Raw genomic sequence first — 23,141 nt, 5'->3', positions numbered from 1 at the left:
CCCACCACCAGGGAATGTACCCACACACCCTGAACCCAGGCAGTGAATATACACTGAATGAGCTGAGAGTGTGAATCCACAGTTTCTGAGTCCAAACTCACTGAACTGAGGGAGTGAAACTACACTCACTGAGTATATCCATAACTACTGGAACCAGAGTGTGAATCCACTCTCACTGAATCCAGGGTGTGAATCCACACTCATTGAGGCCAGGATGTGAGTCTACACTCACTGAGCCCATGGTGTGAGTCCACACTCACTGAGCCCAGGGCATGAGCTGAGGGTGGAGATTCACACCCAGAGCCCAGGATGTGATTCCACACTCACTGAGTCCAGGATGTGAACCCACAAACGTTGAACCCAGAGTGAGAATCTACACTCTCTGATCCTTGGGCGTGAACACAGTTGCTGAACACAGGGCATGAAACCACACTCAGGTGTCTTTAGAGGGTGTGCAAATTAAACCAATAGCAGGGGAGAGGCTTGGAAAGAGCTTGTAGGAATGGGGAAGGCACAGTCTGAGCTTCAGTTGGGTGGTTTGGGGGAAATCAGGATCTCGAAGTTTGCTCTGAGCATCCAAGGCTGTTGGGACAGGGTGCCAAGACACCATTGGATTTATGTTTTGTGGTGGGGACCTGAAGGTGACAACCAGGGAACTTAAGGAAGACCTACCTGCAGGGGTTGGGGGTGGGGGTTCCAAACTCTGGATCATGGCCTTGAACTTGGTCAGGCAGGTCCCCTTTAAGCTTTGCTGGAACAGACCTTACAATTATTGTGGAGTCTCTGCCTGCATGAGTGCCCCATTTGACTTTTGAAATGTGTGGGTTTTGCTTTTGGAAATCACCGTGCATTGCTGGACACCTCTGTCTATAAGCATGTATTAACACAGAGGATCCAGAAACAATTTGGCAACCCTTGCAAAAGATACAAAAATGTTAAACAAACAATTCTGTGAGAAATTTTTCTCGCATAGCACACAAAAATGTCATGACACACGACAGAACTTCTAGCTATTGAGCTGGAAGCTGACTACAAAACCTCTGCTAATGATGGAGAGATTCCAAGATAAATTGCTCTCCCCACAGTCTTCCCATGTGGATATCCTTGGTCTCTGCTCAGATCCTTATAGACGTTGATAATTACAGCATCATGCAACAGTGGGAAGAGAACTGCAACTTCCTACACCATGCTCCACCCCACCAACCCCACAATAGCTGGTTAATGAGTATTTAGTTTTATGACACTAATGAGAGCATTTATGATGCTTTTGGCCCAACATCTGGACCCTTTCACCTGCTCCATCATTCAGTAAGATCATGGCTGATCCTTTCACCTCAGTGCCACTTTCCTGCACTCATCAATATCCCTTGATTTCCTCAATATCCAAAAAAATTATCAATCCCTGTCTTGAGTGTTTCACTAAACTTCAACTGCCCTTGCTGGTAGGGAATTCCAAAGATTCCCCATCTAGTACAAGAAAAAAAATCTTCTCATTTCAGTCCTAAATGGCCAACCTTTATCTTGAGACTGTGATTTCTGGTTCTAGACATCCCAGCCAGGGTAATCATCATCCCTGCAATTACACCATCAAGCCACCTAGCAATATTATATATTTCAATGAAGTCACCAGTCATTCATCTACACTCTGGAGGGTACAGACCCAGTCAGCTTCATCACTCCTCATCAGACAATCCCCCTTTCCCAGGAATCAGTCAGGTTACCCTCCTTTGCAATTCTTTTATTGCAAATATATTCTTCATTTGGCAGAGAAATCAGCTCCATACTCAAAATTAAAGGTACGGTTTCACCAGGGCCAAATGTAATTGCAGTAAGATGTCTTTATTTTTGTATTCAAATCCTCTTTCAATAAAGATCAATACATTGTTGCCTCCCTAATTGCTTGTTGTACCTGCGCATTAACTTCTGGTGATTCATGAACAAGGACACTAAAGGTCCCTGCTCTTTGTGACTCAGTACCCCACAGTGGGTACTCGTTTAAACAGTCTAGCTCATTATAACTAATTCAGGTGTTCAGATTTAAGCATAAGACAGTAGCTATTTGGACTTTTAGTGAGCTTTAAGAATGAGCAATTAGATTCCCACAGATACTGACCATCCTCCACACCATCCGAGGATTGCAGACAGATGATGTCTCCCTTGTGAATCGCAGGAAGGAGCTGTTGTTTGTGATGTGACTCTTCACTGCTACAACATAATTAGAATCCTGCGAGTGGCCACAACACGGAAAATGTTAACTCTGTGCTCTTACAGCCAAGCTACTATTATTATGCAGCACAGATCATGTAACAAAACATCTCAAGACACTTTGTAAGGGAGCAGAAGGTGAGCGAGATGAATGCAGATACTGTCAATGTTAATGAGGGAAATGATAAGGAAATGAACGCTTTGGAGGCAATGGAGAACAAGGATGATGATCCATCTGGGAAGCAGAGATTATCCAATAAGGATAGGGAACAATGATGATGGTAGTGATCCGAAGCCTTAGTGAGAATCTTTGCATTACTCTACCACCAAACTCCCACCCACCATGTCAACATTGCCTTAATGATAACATCCTATCACCAGAGAGAATGCTCATTGACAATTTGATAATTGCTAAACTCTGTAGAAATGAGACTGTCAAATGAGCAACAGCCTTCTGCCACAGAGAAAACACCTTGTTATTGCCAGATAGGCCTGTTTGTGCAGATCAGTCAAGGATGAAGGAAGCCTCATTTCTAGAGCTGATAGGACAAATATGGAATTCAACACCATATGGGTCACCTTCGAATCTTCTTATTGCTTAAAACTCAACAGTATTTGAGGTTGAACATTGTGACCTGGAATATTGATTGGCGCTATTTTGTTGGAGATTGGAAATACACATGATGTTGCATAGATGAAGAGTTTTAGTCAATGCTGTGAATCAGAGAAATCAATATCCCACAAACAATAAAGTGATAAATGACTAGATAATCTGTTTTAGCAGTGTTGGTTAGGAGATAAATATTGGCAAGGACACTGGGCAGAACTCCACTGATCTTTGATCAAGGGCTCTTTCACATCCATTGAGGGTGCAGTTTTAATTTAATACCTCATTTGAAAGACAACTCTCCCTCAGTACTCCCTCAGCACTGATGTCTCAATGCTCCCTCAAAACCACCCTTCTGACAGTACTGTATTCATTGAGCACTGCCCCTTTGACAATGCAGTGCTCTCACAGCACAACTCATCTGACAGCGCTGTGCTCTCATAGTATGCACCAAAGCAAACATCTGAACAATGTGTTCAGATCCTCAGACAGATTCTTGAATCTTTGTATTTCAAACAAAGGAGAGATGGCTACTCAATGACGAATGCCGAATTTAAAAAAGCTTAGCATTATGTTGTTAGATGCCATGATTCATGAAGAGATTTGGAGATGTATTAACCACTTCCCTCACATACTGACCACATGAAGCAGCTTAAAACAATCTCTCACCCACCTTCTTCAGCTCAGTGATGAAGTAATCAATCATATCCTTAACTTGTGGAGCCTTGGAGGAAAACAAAATCAGTTTCTCATTGGTGAGGTTGAAATCCAACATGTTTTCAGAAGGGATGGTGACAAACAAGATGTCTGTGTAGCTGGAAAGCAAATCATGATGCTGATTAGATTGGCTTCATAAAACTATAGCTCTGCCTTTCCAAGGCTTCTTGGAAACTAATTTTCTTGTCCCAGTCCAACATGCAGAATTCCAATACAGGCAGTCTGGAAACTCATAGACAGGATCGGGAGGATCCTGGATGTCAGCAAGGGGGCAGCTCAGAGGTTGGAGGAAGATCAGAAATCGTCGGGGGGGGGGGGGGGGGAGTGGATCGGAGAGTTGTAGTTCAGAGTTTGGAAGTGAAGAAGTTGGTGGATGGGAGAGCAGAGGTGCAGGTAGGCTTACAGTCAGAAGTTTGAAAGTGCAACTTTGAGATTTGAGAGTGGGGGAAACAAAATCAAGGTTGGAACTTTGAATTATAGGGACAGAGGTTGAGGTGGGGGAATTGGGGGAGTGTAGGCAGATATGTTTCATTCATATCTTATATGTTTTCTTTGGGGGTAGGGTTTGCTGCTGGATGACAGTATAGTAATTTGTTATCCTCCAAACAAGACTGCTGAGATAGTTAATCAGGAGATACTCCCTTTGCTACGGGGACACATGTTTCTCACCTAAAGATGAACCAGTTGATGACAAGTGATTATTTCTACACTGATGCTACTAAGAAGGATCACATCCCCTACTGACTCAAGCACCTCCTATAACATGAGGAAGTGCTGACATTAGTAAAATCACACCTAGTAGGACAGATGACCTTCAATGAGATCCTGAGGGGTCTTGGATGTGGAGAGGATGTTCCCTTTTGTGGAAGAAACTAGAACTAGGGATCACTGTTTAAAAAATAAGGGGTTACCCATTTTAAAACAGAGATGAGGTGAAATTTTCTCTCTCCAGGGTCATGAATCTTTGTAACTTTCTTCCTCAAAGGGCAGTATAAATAGAGTCTTTGAATATTTTTTAAGACAACGGTAGAAAGATTCAAGATAAGCAAGAACATAAATGTTATGGGTGGTAGAGTGGAAATGTAGAAATGAGGTTATTTGAGATCAGCCATGATATTGAATGGCAAAGCAGATTTTAAGTGTAAGTGATCTCATCCTGGTCCTAATTCATATGTTCATATGTAATAACAATGTTATTTTTGTATATAGCACCTTCAATATAGTCAAATGTCCCAAGACATTTCACAGGAGTCTTAACAAGCAGAGCTGGACATTAAGCAACAGAAGGAGATATTGATAATAAAGAGTTGCACATATAGAACACCTTTTAAGTCCCTTTCAGGATGTCCCAAAATGCAGTACAGCCATGAAGTACTTTTGGTCACTGCTGTAATGTTAGAAGCATGACAGCCACAAACAGCAAGGTGATGATGACCAGACAATCTATCTTAGTGAGTTTTACACTGAGGTCTCCAGGGGTAACTCCCTGTTGCTCTTCAAATAGTGCCTTGTGCCATAAGATCTTTTACATGCATAGGAGAAGGCAGTGATAAGACAGTAGAGCACCCCCGGTGCATTTCACTATTGTGTCAGAGTAGATACTTGAGGTGCAGCCAAACTATCAACTGAACTACAGTTGTGGGCCAGGGGAGGAATACAGAGATAGTGTTAGCCAACACTTTGGAAGTACTTGAACATAAGGTTGAGAATTTTAAAATCACTATGTTGCTTAACTAGGAGCTAATGAAGATCAGTGAATGATCGGGAAGATGGACAGGGCTTGTTAATGACAGGACATTGCGGAAGGTTTGAATCACCATGTTTATAAGGGGGGGGGGGTTAAGTCAGGAATTTTTAAGTATGAAAGTTACAAAGACATAGATTAGGATTTCAGTAGCAGATGAGTGGAGGAAAGTGCGGACACGGGTGATAATATGGAGACAAAAATTGTAGATACAAGAGACTGCAGATGCTGGAAGTCTGGAGCAATGTACATGAAATGCTAGAGGAACTCAGAAGGCCAGGCAGCATCTATAGAGGGAAATGAACAGTTGACATTTCGGGTCAAGACCCTTCATCAGGACTGGAAAGAAAGAGGGGAGATAGCCAGTGTAGAAAGATGGCGGAAAGGGGTGGAGCAAGGGCTGGTGGGTGATAGGTGGATCAGGTGAGGAGGGTGACTGGTAGGTGAGGGAGGGGGAGAGTAGGAATGGTGTGAGAAGCTGGGAGGTGATAGCTAGAAATACAAAGGGCCAAAGAAGATTGAATCTGAAAGGAGGGGACAGTGGACCATGGAATAACGGGAAGGAGGTGAGGAGGGGAACCAGTGGGAGGAATGTGTGGGTGATGGGTAGATCAAGAGGGTGGGGGAGGGCCATCCCATCCCACAAAAAATTGTAGGTTGTGCTGGCAATGCTCATCCCAGGTTCAAATATCATGCTAAGTTTCTATGCAATCTAGCTCAGCCTCAGACCATTACCAGGAAGAGGCAATGCGTTAGTGACAAGGAAAAGGAATGTTGTAAGGATTGAAAGCGATCTTGAGACAATGGCAGAGGCTTCCATGCAGGTTTGCTTGGTGTTGTATTGACTGCAGAAAACAAAGCTCTTAACTGTTATGTTTATGATGAGTCAGCTGCTCTTAACCAGTACAAGAAAAGGGCAGGGCTACAATGGTCTTGGCGTCCTTGGGAGGGCAGTTGCTGCTGGTGATTATTGGCCAGTAGATTCTGAGGAAAGTACATCTGGAAAACAACTGCAATCCCTAGTGTGGTGGAAGTCAGTTAAATTATTGCCTAGGTGCACAAAAAGAATGGTTGCATGGGAAGGCCAGTAAAAAGACACATAAGGATGGGGCAGGAGAGAGCATAAGCCTGCCTGTTCTCTGTACCTGTAACTTCTGAGTACCCTCAGGTTCTCTGCCGGAGTGCTGCGACTTCTCACTAGTTTCAGCAGGCTGATTCCTTTGTGGGATACTCCCAGAACTTGCACTCCAGTGCCAACACATGCCCTGCAAGATATTCATCAATCATTGCAAATTAGCATTGTTAAAACTGTCGGGCAAATTAAATAAAGTATACAAATCCAAGAAAATTGTCCTCACAGAGGCAGGGAACAAACGGCAGAAATAAATATCCCAAGACTCTCTGGCTGTCATCACGATCTTCCTCTTAACAGCTTCATCCTTCACCAAGGTCGAAGCTTGAATGTTGTTTTCAGCTGAAGAAGAGAAATAAGTCATTATGTATAAACTGCAGTTGCACATGTTAGATTCATTCAAAGGGAAAGCTTTTAAATATCAAGGATAGATTGATGTTTGGTTCTTTAACATTTGGGCGTTTCACGGTAAATACTGACAAATATATTCAAAAAATGTCATTTGGAGGGATTAAACCAAGAAAAAACATTAGCATGTAAGGAAACAGGATCACCATCAGCCAAGAAACAGTCCAGGTAAAAGGTCTACAGCAGGGAAGCAGACATGAAGTCTACAAGTCACAACCTCAAAGGGAAAGCAGTGGAGAGAAGCAGTACCAGAACAGGTATCTAAGAACTAATGTATATGAGGAGCTGCACAGAAACAGAAGGATCTGGGGAGGCCACTATACATTGGAAATGAAGTCTGTGAAACAGGAAGAGTGCAACAAATGCACCTGTGTATGGGTTTCTCCAGAAGTGGGCCAAGAGATAAGAGTTAGGAATGCACTTCATGTGCAGTGTTTCTAAAAACGTCCAAAGAGACACATATTTTTCTGAAAATGCCTGTCCGTGTCTAACTGATAAAGCAACCTGAAAAAAGATTTGGAATCAAGACGACCAGTTCAGAAGAACCCAAATGTAATCTAGAAAATGCTATGCTGAAAGACTTACTGTGTAATTCCTGCACACTAACTTACTGCTTAGACTTGATATACTCATTTTAAAAAAACAAAACAGGTATGGTCCCAGTAAAAAAGGACAAAAGCAAAGCATAACTGATAAAACAGCCTGAAAAAGGATTTGGAATCAAGGTCAATGCATCAAGAAATCTGAATAAATGACACTCAGTTATAAACATAGGGACATGTAAAAGCTGTGTAATGCAGATGTTAGAAAAATGTCCTCCAGGCCCTGTGCTAGTTGAGAGAGAAAAACAGAGTTAATATTATACTGGTTTACCTGCAGCAGAAGTGGTTGATTCTTATACAAGCAGAGGTCAAAGGATGAGTCTTGCATCTCCTGTGTTTGTATTGGAAGGTGCCCAGGGGTGATTGGTGGAGATGCAGGTTCAGACCAGGGAATTGTAAAGGAACAGTTCCTATGGAATGCTGAGAAGGGAGAGGACAGAGAAATGTACCTGGTGTTGCAATCTCATTAAAGGAGGCAGAAATTGCAAAGGATGAGCAGTTAAATGTGGAGGCTGTTGGGGTGGAAACTGAGAATCAGAGGAACTGCGTTCTCGCTCTGGGACGAGAGATGGCATAAGAACTGAGATGCAGGAAACACTTGAAATGTGATCAAAGGCCCTGTCCTCTATAGTTGAGGGGAAACCATTGCTCAGCAAGAAGGGGCAAATCTCGGAAGCATCTGTGTGAAAAGACTCGTCATCAGAGCACGTGCAGCAGAGAGAGAGGACCAGGAGAATGGAATGGAGTTTTTACAGAAGGTAGGGTGGGAGGAAGCATAGTCAAAATAGCTGTAGGAGTCTGTAGGCTTGGAATGTTTGTTGCTAATCTATCCCCTGGGGTGGAGACAGCGAGATCCAGAAAGGGAAGGGAAGAGTCAGTGATGGACCATGTGATGGTGAGAGCAGGGTGGAAACTGGTAACAAGAATAATGACATTTTTGAGGTCTGTATGGGTGTAGAAAATAGCACTGATGTGGTCATTGGTGAATTGAGAAAAGAGTTGAGGGAGGACTAAAACAAGGACTGTTCTAAGATTCCCACAAAATGCCTGCGTGGCCATATCTTTGATATGCAGCATCTAAGTGGAGCTGAAGTAGAAGTTGTTTAATTTGACCATGTGAAGGTGAGAGTAGGATGGAAATTGGCAGCAAAAGTTGCGAAATTTTCAAGATTTCCACAAGGGCAAACAACACCAGCGATACCTTCCCCTTCCATTCCCTTTGTTGCTCCCTGGTCTGCTCTTCCTTTCTCCACCAATGAATCCTATTCTCATGGTGCTTTCCCATGCAACCCCTTTTCCCTTCCTGAAACAGTCCCTCCAGGTAAAGCAAATGTGGTCTCTTCTACACTGGACAAACTAAATGCAGATTGGGTGATTCCTTTGCAGAATGCCCATGTTCAGGTCACAGTACCAGTTGCATATCACTTTAATTCTTCATCACCCCCACCTCTGACCTATCAGTCTGTTATAATGAGGCCCCAATGTATGCAGTGAGGAAAAACACCTCATCTTCAGTCTGGGCATGTTTCACCGGTTGGAATCAATATCAAATTCAACAACTTCAGGTTATTCACATTCTCTGTTTGTATCAGAATTGCCCAGTTCTGCTATAGGTCATCTATTTGTAATATTGATTTAGTTTCTCTCCCTCCACCAACACAGACTGACCTGCTGGGCAGTTGCTACAGCTCTGAATTTCACACCCTTTACACGTTCCTTTGTTTATATTGTATCTCTCTAGCTGCTCTCATTGACCCTCAACCAACATGGCTTGATCAATGGCTCATCACCACGGCACCCTGTCCTCACCATGTCAGAGATATTACCTCTGTCCAATCCATCCCTGCCCACTTTCACTGCAACTTAAAACTAACTTGTTTTCCTCGCTTTCAAGTTCTGATGAAGAGTCTTCAACTTCAAATGTTATCTCTGTTTCTCTTTCCAAGGATGCTGCCTGACCTACAGAGAGTTTTCAGCATTTTCAGTTTTTATTTCAAATTTCCAGCATCTGCAGCTTTTGGACTTTCGCTCTTAAACTTGCATTTGTTTTCCCTTAGAACCCATGTTGACATAACCCTTTTACCAACTTTAAAATTCATTTCTCTTCCTTACTCTGACATCTTTTGCTCTTTTTCTCCCCATTCCAGTTCCATCCCATCCCTTTTCCTAGGAAGAGTTAAGAATACTGACCGAGTAATGATCTCATCTTCATTTGCTGCTCTTTGTTCAGTCTCACACACGTTTCAGAGAATGTATCGTACACAATCTTTGCAGAAATAAAAAAAAACAAAGTTATTAAGAAGCTGCACGGCATTGCCACAAACTGCACCTCACCCATACATCTCCCCTTCTAAGCCAAAATTCTTCAAAAGATTTCAGGCTGTAACCTACTCCCAAGTATCTGTTTATCTCTATATAAAAATCCCACCTTTCCCAGCCCTTCCTCCTCTTCAACTAATGAGATTCTAGCCTGTAACTTACTCCTGGGTATCTGCTATTCCAGAAAACTCCCAAATTTCTGAATTAGATACCAGTCATTAATTTGTTGTACTTGTATATTAGTATGAAGTGTAAGTGTTGCTTTAAGGTTGGTGGGACCGTTATTATGCTTCAGGCAGTTGAGCACTGACTACTGTAATCAATCGACTTGTTTCCCTGGTACTCCTGGGTTTGTCAGTCTGATATGCTCACAGTACAAGAACAAGAAGAACCCGATGCACTAGACGATTGATGAGAATGTATTTCTAATATGAGGGTCTGTACTGCTAGAGAGAGTTTGGGGAGTCTGCAACTTAAAGTAAATGCAACAATGCAGAAGGCCGAATCCATCAATGCTTCAGTAATACCAACGGTATGTGTAAAAGGGGGTCAAAGTGGAATGGCAGAAATGTTATAAATGGGGTACACAGAGAAACTGACTAAATCTGCTCCATTTGGCTGCATGTATTGATCCTGTGATATGAGCAGTGACCACTAACATTTTTAATGAGAGTGACCTTATAATCACTACATGACAGCAAAATGTTGTCTGACAGCTAGTAGGATTGTCTGGTCATTGTGCTGTACCTTAACCGGCACAGTGTTCTGTTTTCACCTTCTACAAACTCTTCCTCCAACTGTGACTTAAGGGGATAGGACAAAGGACTCGGCGGCAATCGATGGATTTGGCATCATGGCGTGTATGAATACTGAATTTGTCCATAATAATGTCCACTAAGCGAGTCATTAAATAAATTGTCCAGCTCCAACTGCAGTGGACTTAAGCTGCAAATCTGTGCCCAGTCACGTTGGTGTATTTGGTAACCAATCTACAGCTTTTCCTTGATTTATAAAAGGAATGTGTTCCTGGAAAATGTTTCAGTATGCAAAATGTTTCAGTATTCAGTATTTGCAAATTGAAAAGGTTGGGCAAAATACTAGATAGGTATTTTGATACAGAGTTTGGTTTTCTATTTATTACAGTAAAAAGTAGACTTGTAAATCGAAGACACATATCCCAAGGAGTCTGAGGCAGTATAATGAAAATTCATGAATGTTCATAAATTGAGGAAGACCTCAATACTCAATGGTATAAGTTGTTGAATATAACTCACAACAATAATTGATAACTTTATCTGTTTTCTATTGTGCAGAATTAACACGTATTTTCCTCCAAGATCTTCAAAATTACCTCTTGAATAAGTCCACAGCATGGTATTACTGTGGGCTGTGGTTTCTTGCAAATCTTTGCTGACATGTACCATGCTCCAGTGCTGAACAATCTCTAGCCATGCTATCGGTCATTTTAAAACTCGAGACATTTACTGTACGAGTGATTTTAAAATTGTTGTAATCTTCCACAAGGCTGATCATGTGTGTAAAACACTGGTTTATCCTCTACAGATTGAGAAGGAGGCCCTAGCCATCATTTTTGGGGTTACTTGGTTCGATAAATTATTCCTTGACCGATCTTTCACCCTGGTCACTTACTGTAAGTTGCTTCTGGCCACGTTTGGCCCAAGATCAGCTATTCTGATGATGGCAGCCTCTCGACTATAACCCTGGGCTGTGTTGCTCTCTCATTATGATTGCTCCATTGAGCATTGCACGTCAAAACAGATGCTTTATGGCAGTTGGCACAGCAGAAAGCAACCACAGCATGGAACAGCAAATTTTCATGCTGCAGGCTATTGAAGAAGAATTTCTGGTTATGGCTAATGAGATTCCTAGGGCCATCCAGCTGAAGTTATACTTACACAAGTCAATGAATATATCCTGTTGGGATGGTGTGAATCAGAGGTGGGCAGAAGTGAGGACATTCAAGCCTTTCTAAGGAAAGTTGCGTGAATGAATCATGAATCAAGGATGTCTGGAGTGGGGTCATTGGGTGATTATTAAGGCACTGCAGGGTATATCTGCACTGAAATTCATACCCAGTACATGGGGACTGTCCACATTGAAGATTTAGCTGGGTATTGAACATAAACATAGAGGATTGGTCAATGTATGCTTGGTATGTCAGGACTACAGGGCACAGTCACCTGGAGCTCCTATACAGAAGTGAGAGTTGGCCAACTTAGCGGTTCCAGAGGGCTCATACTGATTGTTTTCCAGCTGGAATGGGTCATTTCATTCTGGTGGATTGGCAGTGAAAATGGCTTGAAGTACTGCTACAGGACTTCCACCATCACAGAGAAAAATATTTCAGAAGTTATGGTTAATTTTTACAACATATGGCTTGCCGCAAGAGTTGGTCTCTGATAACGGTCTGCAGTTCCGGTCAGCACAATCTGTAGCTTTTATGCACACCAATGGAATTCGGCATAGTTTGACACCTCCTTGTCATCCAATGTTCAACAGCTGAGCTGAACAGTGAAGGAAACACTGAAAACACAATTGCTCAACAAAGAATCTAATTGTTTGGTTCCTTCTAATGTATAGGACAACTCCTCACTCAACTATGAGAGCTGTACAGATGAGCCGTTTATGAGGTCACCAATTTCGAACAAGGTTGAGCCTTCAGCTGCCAAATTTGGACGGGAAGATGGGAGGAGTCGAAAAGGAATTAGAGGGGATGATTTCTGGCTCAGAGTATAGAGAGGTGGTTTCAGGTAGAAGATCAGATGAGAGTCGCAGACCTCCAGGACAGGCAAAAGCTTGTAATTGTAGAAGTGCTTAAAGCCATAAAATTTATAGTCAGGATCAATACCAAATAGAGCAAAGTTCGTGTGGACCACATAGTATCCACCATAAAGTCCAGAGAGAGTGGAACTGATGTTAAAGGATGGTTCTGCAGAGGTAGTCACTGGAGAACACAAATCTGAGATTGAGACACAAAATTTAAGAGAGGTTAGTGGAAGCTATGGGGAAGATAAAAAAAAAACCATTTTCAGCATTCTGAGCAAATGTACCAGAAGTTCCAAACACACAATCACTGTTCAGAAGGTTTCAGAGTACTAGAAAACCTGTGACATGCTTAAATCAATATGCAGACCATCCCTGGGTTAAGAATGCACCAGCTATGGTCACCACTAATATTACTAAATTCAGAACTTTGAAGTATGTTCATTCCTACAAATAGCAGAATTAGTTTCTTCTCCTTATTTACTTTTAGTGATTGTTCTTTCTTATCAGTCTTATGTGCTTTTGATGCCATTCATTGCAATACTGTGGAGGTATAGTTCGCATAGCGCGTGTAATGCTAAATAGTCAACAAACAAGAATAACCCATAAATGACAGGAAATCATTTATGAAAATTTGCTGTTCCACATATAACATTCCACAGCCCTCAATTTCTTCCCAATTATTATCCAATCCACATTTGGAATGCCTGCTGTTGCTCTCCGAGGTGGATGCTGATGCACATTGATTCTTTCACAATTTGGAATATATGCAGCCAGGATGTTAGCTCACTTGCACCACCTGCTTGTCAGTTGGAGAATAACATCAATGCAACTCTTAGGAACAAGATCCTGTAACCACTTTTGATCCCTCATAAGCTGCCCCGACTTAATGCAGTGGGGGGGGGGGGCGGGGGAAGAAAAAAAAGTTTCAGGGAAAAAAGAAAAAAAATTCCACTTTATTCTCTAACAATTATTGAGAAAGATATGATTCCAATCCACTTTTGGGCACCTGATCACATGTATGTATTAGGATTTAGGATACTACTAGCTAATGTCCAGTCCATTGAAAACAAAGTGATGAACTAAGGGCAAGACTGACCTACCAAAGAGAACTGAGGGACTGTTGTGTGCTATGTCTCACTGAAACGTGGCTTACACCTGACTCACCTGACTGTGCTATTCAACCTGAGGCTTCTCAATTCATCTAATGGACCGTACAGCGTCCTCAGGCAAAGTTAAAGGCGGAGGGGTCTGCTTCTTAATCAATAACTTGTGGTGCTTGGACATGACGGTCCTGGCAAGCTCCTGCTCACCCAGCGTGGAATATCTAACGGTGAAGTGTCGACCATTCTATCTGCCAAGGGAGTTCACTTCAGCTATCCTGATGGCAGGCTACATCCCACCACAGATGGACATGAAACCTGCACTCAATGAGCTATACTACGTGGTCAACAACCTTGAGACAGGATATCCTGAGGCCCTCTTCATTATCACAGGTGACTTCAATCAGGCCAACCTCAAGATTGTGTTACCAAAATACTAACAGCACATCTCCTGTCCCACCAGGGGCGCTAACACCTTTGACCACTGCTATACAACCATCAAAGATGCCTTCCAAGCCACCCCTCGCCCTCACTTTGGGAAATCAGACCATCAGGCTATGCTCCTTCTCCCTGCATACAAACAGAAACTGAAACAGGAGGATCTGGTACAGAGAATCATGCAGTGCTGGTCTGAGGAAGCAGATGAGCTCAGCCTAGTGTGTTGAGGACTGTGTACCAAAGAGGACAATACAGGTGTTCCCAAACAAGAAACCATAGATGAAATGGGAGATCCACTCCCTACTGAAGTCGAGGACTGCTGCACACAAATCTTTTGATCCTGATCTGTACAAGAAATCGAGATATGACCTTTGGAAAGCTATCAGGGATGCCAAGAGGCAATACCAACTCAAAGTAGAGTCCCAGACCAGCCGTAAGTTATGGCAGGGCTTACATGCCACAACAGGCTACAAGACGATGACAGGCTGCATAGTTAACAACAGCGCATCCCTTCCTGATGAGCTTAACGCATTCTATGCGCATTTTGAACAGAAGGGAAGTGGATTGTCACCACACACCCTGACAACCTCCAATGTAACTGAACCCGTGGTCACCGTTGAGGACGTAAGATCAGTCTTCCGGACAGTGAACACGAGGAAAACATCTGGCCCAGATGGTGTCCCTGGCTGTGTGCTCAGATCTTGTGATGATCAGCTGGCAGAAGTACTTGCAGACATATTCAACCTCTCCCTGCTTCAATCTCAGGTTCCCACCTGTTTAAGAAGACCACTATCATCCCAGTACAGAAGGAAAGCAAGGTAACATGCCTTAATGACTACTGACCAGTGGCTCTGACATCCACCACCATGAAGTGCTTTGAGAGGCTGGTCATGGCACGCATCAACTCCAGCCTCCCAGACAAGCTCGACCCACTGCAATTCGCTGGAACAAGTCTACAGCGAACGCCATCTCCCTGGCCCTATACTCAGCTCTGGAGCATCTGGACAGTAAAACACCTATGGTTAGACTATTGTTTATTGACTACAGCTCCGGCTTCAATACGACAATCCCAAGCAAACTTGTCACCAAACTCCGAGAGCTAGGACTCAACACCTCCCTCTGTAACTGGATCATTGACTTTCTAACCAACAGACAGCAATCAGTGAGGATAGGCAGCAATACCTCCGGCACGATTATTCTCAACACTGGTGCCCCACAAGGCTGCATCCTCAGCCCTCTACTCTACTCCCTATACACTCATGACTCTGTGGCCAGATTCTGCTCTAACTCCATCTACAAGTTTGCAGATGATACCACTGTTGTAGGCTGTATCTCAAACAGCGATGAGTCGGAGTACAGGAAGGAGATAGGGAGCATAGTGGAATGGTGTCATGACAACAACCTTTCCCTCAATGTCAACAAAAGAGCTGGTCATTGACTTCAGAAAAGGGGGTGGTGTACATGCACCTGTCTACATCAACGGTGCTGAGGTTGAGAGGGTCGAGAGCTTCAAGTTCCTGGGAGTGAACATCATCAACAGCCTGTCCTGGTCAAATCATGTAGATGCCATGGCCGAGAAAGCTCACCAGTACCTCTACTTCCTCAGGAGGCTAAAGAAATTCGGTTTGTCCCCTTTGGCACTCACCAACTTTTATCGATGCACCATAGAAAGCATCCTATTTGGATGCATCACGGCTTGGTATGGCAACTGCTCTGCCCAGGACCGCAAGAAACTGCAGACACCAGCCTCCTTCGACTCTGTCTTTACCTCTTGATGTCTTGGTGAAGCAGCCAGCATACTCGAAGACCCCACCCACCTGGATCATTCTCTCTTCTCTCCTCTTCCATCAGGTAGAAGATACAGCAGCCCGAGGGAACGTACCACCAGACTTAAGGACAGCTTCTACCCGACTGTGATAAGACTATTTAGCGGTTCCCTTATACGATGAGATGGACTATGACTTCATGATCTACCTTGTTGTGACCTTGCACCTTATTACACTGCACTTTCTCTGTAGCTGTGACACTTTACTCTGTACTGTTATTGTATTTACCTGTACTACATCAATGCACTCTGTACTAACTCAGTGCAACTGCACTGTGTAATGAATTAACCTGTACGATCTGTATGCAAGACAAGTTTTTCATTGTACCTCGGTACAAATGACAATAATAAACCAATACCAATAACAATTTTTAAATAAAACTTCAGATCATGGTTAAATAAAAATAATAAAAATGTAGCCATTAATATTCTGCAGGCAAAGTCTCTTAGTCTCATTTATTTTCCAAGATTTCAGTCACATATTTTAACTTTGTTTATCAAATTTCTAATGGAATGTTGCTGAATTTAATTAATTGTTTCACGATAAGAGTAATTATTTCTCATTTTAATGCTTTATCTTCAACCTGTAGATTCCATTGCACCAGTATTAGTTTTACAGTGGCTGAGCAGGTTTCTTCCATGTAGAAGGGCAGTTTAAATACAGTTCACATTTGATCATCTCCTGTATCATCATTGTTAAGGAATTGCACGGAACCCCTGGAAAACTATTCCCCTATTATTGGACAGGCAAGTATCAGATAAAGTGTTAAAGTGGTAAAATCTCAAGACAGAAATTTTTATCAAAATTTCTCAATCTGAATTTCTGATTTGCATCACAAAATCAAAATAATCAAGGAAGGCTATTCACGCATATCTCTTCAGATATTATACCTGACTGGGAATAACTCAGAAAATGCATTGTGAAGATAAAGAGAGCCAGAATTAAAGAGTGGCAATTGGGAATTCTGCTTGACAATAAAGGTCTAAAATGTGTTCTTGTATTAAAAGGTCTTCTTGCATAAAATGTGAAGTTTGCAAAATGAGATGAAAAGTTATAAATGATTTAATTAAAAACTAGAGTTTATACATGTAATATTATATATCCAAATGTTTAAAGTGAAGGAAATTTTCTTTCTATCTGGCATTTGCACATAAAATGAGATAATTAGAATGAAAGCGTTTTCGTGAGAGAGAATGTCACATGACTGAGCACAAATTTTGGTCCAGCATTGTTTGGGGTCAATGTTCTTGGTCAGATAACCTGTAATCTGACCAAGTGGTGGCGAGGCTGTGGAGAGAGTCTCCAGTTTTAAATTCCTGGGGGCATACATCACTGAGGACTTTTCCTGGGCAATACACACCTCAGCTGTCATTAGGAAGGCACAGCAACGCCTCTTTTTTTTTGAGGAAATTGAGGAGAGCCAGACTGTCTCAGAACATTCTGGTGAATTTCTACCGGTGTGCGGTGGAGAGCATCCTGACATACAGCATTACTGCTTGGTATGCAGCTGCACTAGGAAGGAGCAGAAGGCTCTGCAGAGGGTCATCAAGACGGCCCAAAACATCATTGGGACTCAGTTACCAGCAATGGAGGACATCTATCAGGCTCGATGTCGGAGCAGGGCTTTAAACATCATTCGAGAACCAGCTCACCCTGCTCACTACCTTTTTAAGCTACTCCCCTCTGGTAGGCGATACAGGACAATACATGCACACATAACAAGACTGAAACACAGCTTTTTTCCCCAAAGCTGTTAAATTGTTGAACATGGACTGACACCTCCTATACATACATACATACACATACTATGTCTTCCCCCCCTTTACCGGCTGGACTCATCATGGTGTTATTTAATATATTGATATTGATATGCTGCTGATTATCATTATTATTATTATCATGGTTCATTTTCACAATGCCTTTTTATATTTTTTTATACTTTATATTTGTGTAAGTATGTTTGTTTTATTTTATAGTTATAATTGCTCTTACTAATTCACTGTTTTGGTTTTTATTAGGCAAGGGAGTGCCATCATAATCTCGTTGTGTTGTTGTTGCAACAGTGCAATGACAAATAAAGAAATAAAGAAATAAAGATAAAGATAATCTTTACTCCTCCCAGTACCCTAACCTCAGGCTGTCCTGGATTGGCTTCAGAGTACATACATTCATTAGGAGAGAGGGAACTGAAGAGGGGAAGGCTCAGGGACCCAGAAAATATTAAATACCACCGTCACCTTCAGTTTGGCAGGCTTAGAAACAGACATATCAGGGATAGTCATTCTGAAAAATTGATCCAAGTTTAGCATCTCTAATTTTTAAGGGAACTGGGTATGCATTAATTCTCTCACCTGTCTGAAAATTAGATCCAGTACTACAGGACCGTGGAAATTGTCATTTGGATAAAACACCTGGAACAAGAACAGAAAGAGGACATGAGTTGGATCCTATATCACAGAAATATTAAACCTATTGGGAAATTCTGACTCTTTGGTGGGATTTTCATTCATTACAGTAACCTTTTCTGCAACAGAACTCCCAAATCATATCAACAGAGCTGCAACATGCAAATTTCATCTCTAACCTCACTGGTCTGAAAAATGACAGTTCTTACTACTCACAGAACAACCAGCTTTTACTAACCCTGTTTCCTCAGAAGTTCTACTACTTAAAGGACCAAGCAGCATTCTTTCTGTCCACTGGGTTCTGTGGCCTCTTGTGATTTCACAGCCTACTTTTCCTGTGGAGGTCATGGCCACACTTACTACAGCTTTGTACACTCAATCATCCAAGGTTGCTGCTGATTTCATTGCTCATTATTGCATTAGGGAGATCACTCCACTCTCAAGCAGAAAAGACTTCATTTACATTTAGCCTGGACCTTTATTGGTCTCTAATGCCTGCTTGCACAAGAACAGTGCTTCCTGCAAGCACTGTTCTTCAGTAGAACATCAAGATCTCTCTAACCTTCTAGGAGCACTTTCCCATACCTCTCCCTTCATTGCAACATCTATTCATTAAGTAGCAACATTTTCCTGTAACTGAGAGTCTGCTTCTTGTTTTGTGGTATATCACTTTAAGAGCCCTTAAAGGGACATTTCACAGAGAGTCACAGAAATGGCAGCTGCAAGGATAATTGCTGGCAGCAACAGTAACTGGCAATAGATTGAGAGATTATAGTGTACCGAAAATGACCCAGGGTACATTATGCAGGGAAACTTAACAACACTGTTCAGTGAACCTCACATTTGAACATATTAATCTTTATAGGGCTTTCATGAATAGAGTTTGGGTGATTCACAAAGGACTTCTAGTCCTCATACTTCACAACCCTAAGTCCTCATACCTCTTTACGGGCATAGATATTCCAGGGCACGTTGCTGTAGGTGTAGCAGGCTTCACAAGGTCGCCCATGTAGTTGAGTCTGGATCCTCTCATCACTTCCTGTCAGTTCTCTGGAAATTGAGGCTGCAAGGTACAAAACAGAAGGAATAAATATGTTATTCTTATTTCTTCATGTTGCACAGTTTGTTTCAAAAAGCACCTCACACACATTTCATAACTTTCTGAAGTGTATGTAGGGAAGTACAGCAACCAATGTTAATGCACAGCAATACTGCATAGAGGTGAGACATGATCTCTTCAAATAGTCTGACTATCCTTTACTATCCAACTGATTAGCTATCCTAATAGCTACTTATCCTAATATACTTGGATGTCAAATTTTGTATGATAACCCTTCTGTGGGATGCCTTGAGGTGTTTTATTATAAACCACTAGAACAGACAGACATGGATGGAGGCTTCTACACTGTATCATTTTGCCTGTGACATGATCTCCCATTAACCCCTTCCCAAGGTTCAAGAGTAATCACTGTATAGTTAGGACTACTATACATCTGCCCAATCCATCAGGCATCTCCTACCCCATCTGCGGAAGTCTGTGGTTCCCACACTGGCCTTGTCAGTGATCCCAGAACCCACAAAACTTGATCTTTGGCCCCTCAGGATCAAGGATGACTTGATCCTGAGGGAATGTCTAAAATAAGAGTAAAAGCAAATACACTATCAATTTTGACAGGTTGGTAGCGTATTGAACTAAAGGGATGAACTTCAGGATAGAACAACTTTTTATGCAGTTGATAGCCCTTCAAACAAGCTTGTTTCAACTAGCGAAGACCTTTTGACATATCAATGCTTGTTTACTGCAGCACAATACTTTAATTTCAAGACACAAAGTAACTTCCAAAAGCCCCTTCATAAACACCACCTGATTTACTGTGACAACGTAATTATTGCTGCAGTTATAGCCTTTATCAATTTTTAAATCGGAACTAAATTTCCTATTTTAATGGAGACCTGCAATTGAGGTTTCCATCTGTCCGCTGTTGTGACCAACTTGAAGCAGCCACCTGTATACTCAATGGTTACTGAGCACCCACTCTGCGGATCACACTATGGCAAATGATGAAGCGGCCCAGGAACATAGTTTCCCCTTTAATTATTTAGAAATAACTTTGAATTCTGATTCTGGAAATAGTTTGGCCCATGTTCACTAATATTCTGGGTATGCCTAAAGTCAAATTTTTCATTTTATTAGCTTTTAAAAACAATATTATGCTTCTTCCTATATTGTTGCGATATCCCTTGTACTCAGGGATTGAACCTGGAGAAGTCAGTTTTATTAGCTGGCTGCTTATAGTGGCAATGTTATACTCAGCCAGAGTGAAGATGATTGGGTGATTCCTTCTCAATTGATACTGACAACTAGATTGCTGTAAGTGACAAGATTGATTTTATACATATAATTGATACATATCTACTCACTGCTTTATTTTCTGCAGAAATTATTCTATTTATTTTGGGAGAAGTTGCTATAGATTCTGTCACAAGTGACAGCAATTTATGAACATATGAAAGACATTCCCAGTGTAGGCAGGATATTTTTGCAGAAATCCAGAGTGAAAGAGACTTATGTAAGAACTATGTGCTTAATTCAATCTCAGTCAATTCCAGTGTCAATAATAGGCTTGAATGACAGGGATTATTCTGTTTAAACAGACTCTGTTTACTGACTAAATTAATTTTCTTTGAAAAGCAACAGATTAGTTGATGTGAACTCAATCACATGAACCCAGCCTTGCTTCCAAATCATTGGCTGACCAAGTGCCATCAATAGACAATATGCTTTTTTTATTTTATATATTTTTCCCAATACAAATTCTCTGATTGATTAGTTTCAAACTTTAGCTCATTGGGGCTCAACTTGAGTTTGAACAGTAGACTGCTTTCATCAATGTTTTTCTAAGAATTAAGTCAGTTGATGGAAGGGGCATTCGAGGACAAGAGTGGAATTTGTTCCCATTTTCTTGTGGTAAGTTATGTTTTATATCTCCCTATTCAAGTTCTTACTTTCCTCTTCTGTTTCCCTTTCTCTCTATATTTCTCTGAGTTTCTTGTTCTTAATTGGCTAGAGTCTTGTCAAAGGTTTCCAGTTAGGACGTGCTTTTTGGGTCACAAGTCATGGGAGGGATATGATCAGAACTGCAGGACAGGTGCTGAACTCAAGACTACTTTGCCTCTTGAGCCTGTTCTGCTATTCAGTTAGATTTTGGCTGATGCACAGAAATACTTTTATTCATCATGTTTCTTTAACCCTTAAAACATTACCCAACAATATCTATAAAACTTAGTCCTAAATGATCCCAGCACCATCAGCTTTTTAGGACAGATTAACCGTTGCGTGAAGATTTGCTTCCTGTCATCCACCCTGAGAAGCCTAACTTTAAGGTCATGCCTTGTGTTCTACAGCATTTCTTCCAACAAAGGAAATAAATTCTATCAATTTCTACAAAAATCTTAAACATTGCAGTCAGATCACTCCTTAATCTTCTATACTCAAAGGAATACAAGCCTAGACTATGAAATCAGTCCTCATAACTTAACTCAGGGAATACTATAAGGTAAATATCTACAGTAATTATATGTATAAGTTATAATTTAATGTAACATTTAGGTTTGATAAAATACATCCTAGGATATAGCATACATCTTCCATGCAAGGCTTTTATTTATAGGGAAGCTAGTTCAACAACATTGATATAGTTTATTAAACACCCTAAAAGTGTTTAATTCCACATATAATCCTTGTTTTATTTTACATATTCCAAGAAGGAAGTGTGATATTGCTCTGATTAGAAACGGAATGAATTAGCAATTGATTATACATTATCTCACAGATTGCATACTAAAGTTCTGGCCTGAAGCGTAAGGTTTCAGAGCATATTGCACAACATTAGTATCAAATCAGGGAATGTGCCACCATAAATTGTGGGAGATTGAGAAGCACATTTATTTTATCAGAAGCAGTATATAACAACTAGGGTTGTGGTCTATTACTGACCTCCTGAGAATATAGGACGCCTGGCAGAGACAACTGGCATTGGACGGGGGCTGGCTTTCATTGCTGAGCCACCAACTGGCTTCACCATGGCAACAGTTTCACTGGAACTCTTTTCCTTTAATAGAGCAGGTTTCTGTTTTGATAAAGTACAAACAATGAGAAAGAATTCTATTTACTTCAATTCCCCGTCTTCATCAAAATAATCACTTACTCTGAACAGACTATCACACTGACAGTGATTTCCCCATAACCCTCCTATATCACTGTGACATGCCCTCAACCTGCTTTGTTACTGAGGTGAGGGGGTGATTTGGATGAAGAGAGAGGAGAAGTGGAGTGGTATGTTGGGTATGGGTGTGTAATGAATTGGGCGAATGAAGTGGTGAGTGAAGCAGATAAAGGTGGGGAGGAAGCTGTGAGAAGGGTTAAGGATTAGTAGCTAGGCTCTGGCCACAATAGGTTTAGCATGTATGTTTGGAATGTGGACATCACTAGACAGGTGATTACTTATTGAAAATTTATAACTGCCTTTGAGGAGTGGGTGGTAAGCTGGCCTCTTGCTTGTGGTTGTGCTACTGGAGTGCTGTGGAGTAGGAAGTTCTGAGATTTAGACTCAGAAATAATGAAGGAGCAGCAGCATTATACTTCCAAGTCAGGATAATGTGCAATGTGCATTGGAACTTGGTGGTGTTCCCCTGCGGTTGATGCTCTTGTCCTTCTAGGTGGTAAAAGTTATGGGTGTGGGAGGTGCTGTTGAAGAAGCCTTGGTTAGTTGTGGTAACACATTTTGTAGATGGTACACACTGGCGCACTGGTGGTGAAAGAAGTGGTTTGAGGTTGAAGATCAGGTGCCA

At 41.7% G+C, this 23,141-nt stretch overlaps 1 protein-coding gene across 1 annotated transcript in view; it reads right to left on the bottom strand.

Moving 5' to 3' along the window:
* The window catches only part of myo15aa (myosin XVAa), a 135,800-nt gene that overhangs the window by 44,748 nt on the left and 67,911 nt on the right, over positions 1–23,141 (bottom strand). The window contains 9 exon segments of the mRNA XM_052021366.1: positions 2,114–2,188; positions 2,191–2,224; positions 3,486–3,627; positions 6,419–6,533; positions 6,628–6,747; positions 9,606–9,681; positions 18,237–18,296; positions 19,232–19,353; positions 22,288–22,420. Of these exon segments, the coding sequence (XP_051877326.1) occupies positions 2,114–2,188; positions 2,191–2,224; positions 3,486–3,627; positions 6,419–6,533; positions 6,628–6,747; positions 9,606–9,681; positions 18,237–18,296; positions 19,232–19,353; positions 22,288–22,420 (877 nt within the window).

This window comes from Pristis pectinata, chromosome 8 (genome assembly GCF_009764475.1).
Source record: "Pristis pectinata isolate sPriPec2 chromosome 8, sPriPec2.1.pri, whole genome shotgun sequence".
NCBI lineage: Eukaryota > Metazoa > Chordata > Chondrichthyes > Rhinopristiformes > Pristidae > Pristis > Pristis pectinata.
Note: the sequence above shows the minus strand (reverse complement) of the source record. Positions and strands in the feature narration are given on the sequence as shown.